At 60.4% G+C, this 1,031-nt stretch overlaps 1 protein-coding gene across 1 annotated transcript in view; it reads left to right on the plus strand.

Annotated features, from left to right (window-relative positions):
* Nucleotides 1-656: 656 nt before the first annotated feature.
* Nucleotides 657-1,031, plus strand: part of EMIHUDRAFT_246338 (hypothetical protein) — a gene marked incomplete at both ends in the record, with an annotated part of 723 nt that continues 348 nt past the window's right edge. The window contains one exon of the mRNA XM_005766618.1: nucleotides 657-663. Within this exon, the coding sequence (XP_005766675.1) occupies nucleotides 657-663 (7 nt within the window). The remainder of the gene's footprint in view (nucleotides 664-1,031) is intronic.

Genomic DNA, 1,031 nt, shown 5'->3' on the forward strand with positions numbered 1-1,031 from the left:
TGATGGAGTCATCCACTGGGATGAGAATCTCTGGAGGAGATCTGGCCTCAGATCGAATCTGCCGATTCCACAGCCGCCCACAGGAGCGCCGCCTCAACACGGGGTCTCGGCTCTATCGAGCCATGCTAAGCTCCAGCCGCAGCCCCACCCGGCCGCCCGAGGGTGTTCCCGCAGGCAGAGAAGACCAATCCTGGGGGAAGTAACCAGAGAGAGAGAGAGAGAGAGAGAGAGAGAGAGAGAGAGAGAGAGAGAGAGAGAGAGAGAGAGAGAGAGAGAGAGAGAGAGAGAGAGAGAGAGAGAGAGAGAGAGGTCCACACACAGACACCTGCAGTGTAGTAGGCGTACCGAGAGCTTGATTTTGCATGTGCATGTGCAAAGGAAGAGGAGACATCGCTAATTCCAGCACAGCAAACACACACGTCGGTAGTATCTCGGCTACTCAGTGAGCTCCCCCAACCCTCACAGTGACGGCGCGCGTCAATTCTCAGCCTCGGCCACTCTCCACACGAGCGTCAGGCGGCCGCCGTGCGCCCCTTCTGCAGCTCCGCCACCTGGTCGAGCGCGTCGCGGCGCTTGGAGCACTTGGAGCACTTGGAGTGCAGTCATTAACCTCACATCCAGGGCCGGGGAGCTAAGAAGCGCACCCAGCGGGCCGGATGATCGGTATCGGGTTGCGGGCTAGAGAGCCCTAGCCCCGGGGGTGCGCGTTCGCAGGGAAAGGGCCATAAAATAAACACGGGTCTCCGAGGGTTGGCTCTGCGCTCCGGGTTTCCCCTAGAAGCAGCGGAACGCCCCCTCTACTCGGAGCTAGTAGACACCAGACACTAGCACGACAACACACACACACTCCTCACCGACACCACCGCTCGGAACCCCCCGCTCCACACTCGGCCTCCTTACCCCCACTCCGAAGGGGATCCTCCCTCCCCTCGATCCTCCCTCCTATCCGCGCTTTTTCTTATCTTCTTTTCTCTAGGTGAGCCGGTGCGTGTGCAGTCCGCGCCAGTCCGCGCCCTTGTCGTGCCAGTGTT

This window comes from Emiliania huxleyi, assembly GCF_000372725.1.
Source record: "Emiliania huxleyi CCMP1516 unplaced genomic scaffold EMIHUscaffold_504, whole genome shotgun sequence".
In the NCBI taxonomy this organism is placed as follows: domain Eukaryota; phylum Haptophyta; order Isochrysidales; family Noelaerhabdaceae; genus Emiliania; species Emiliania huxleyi.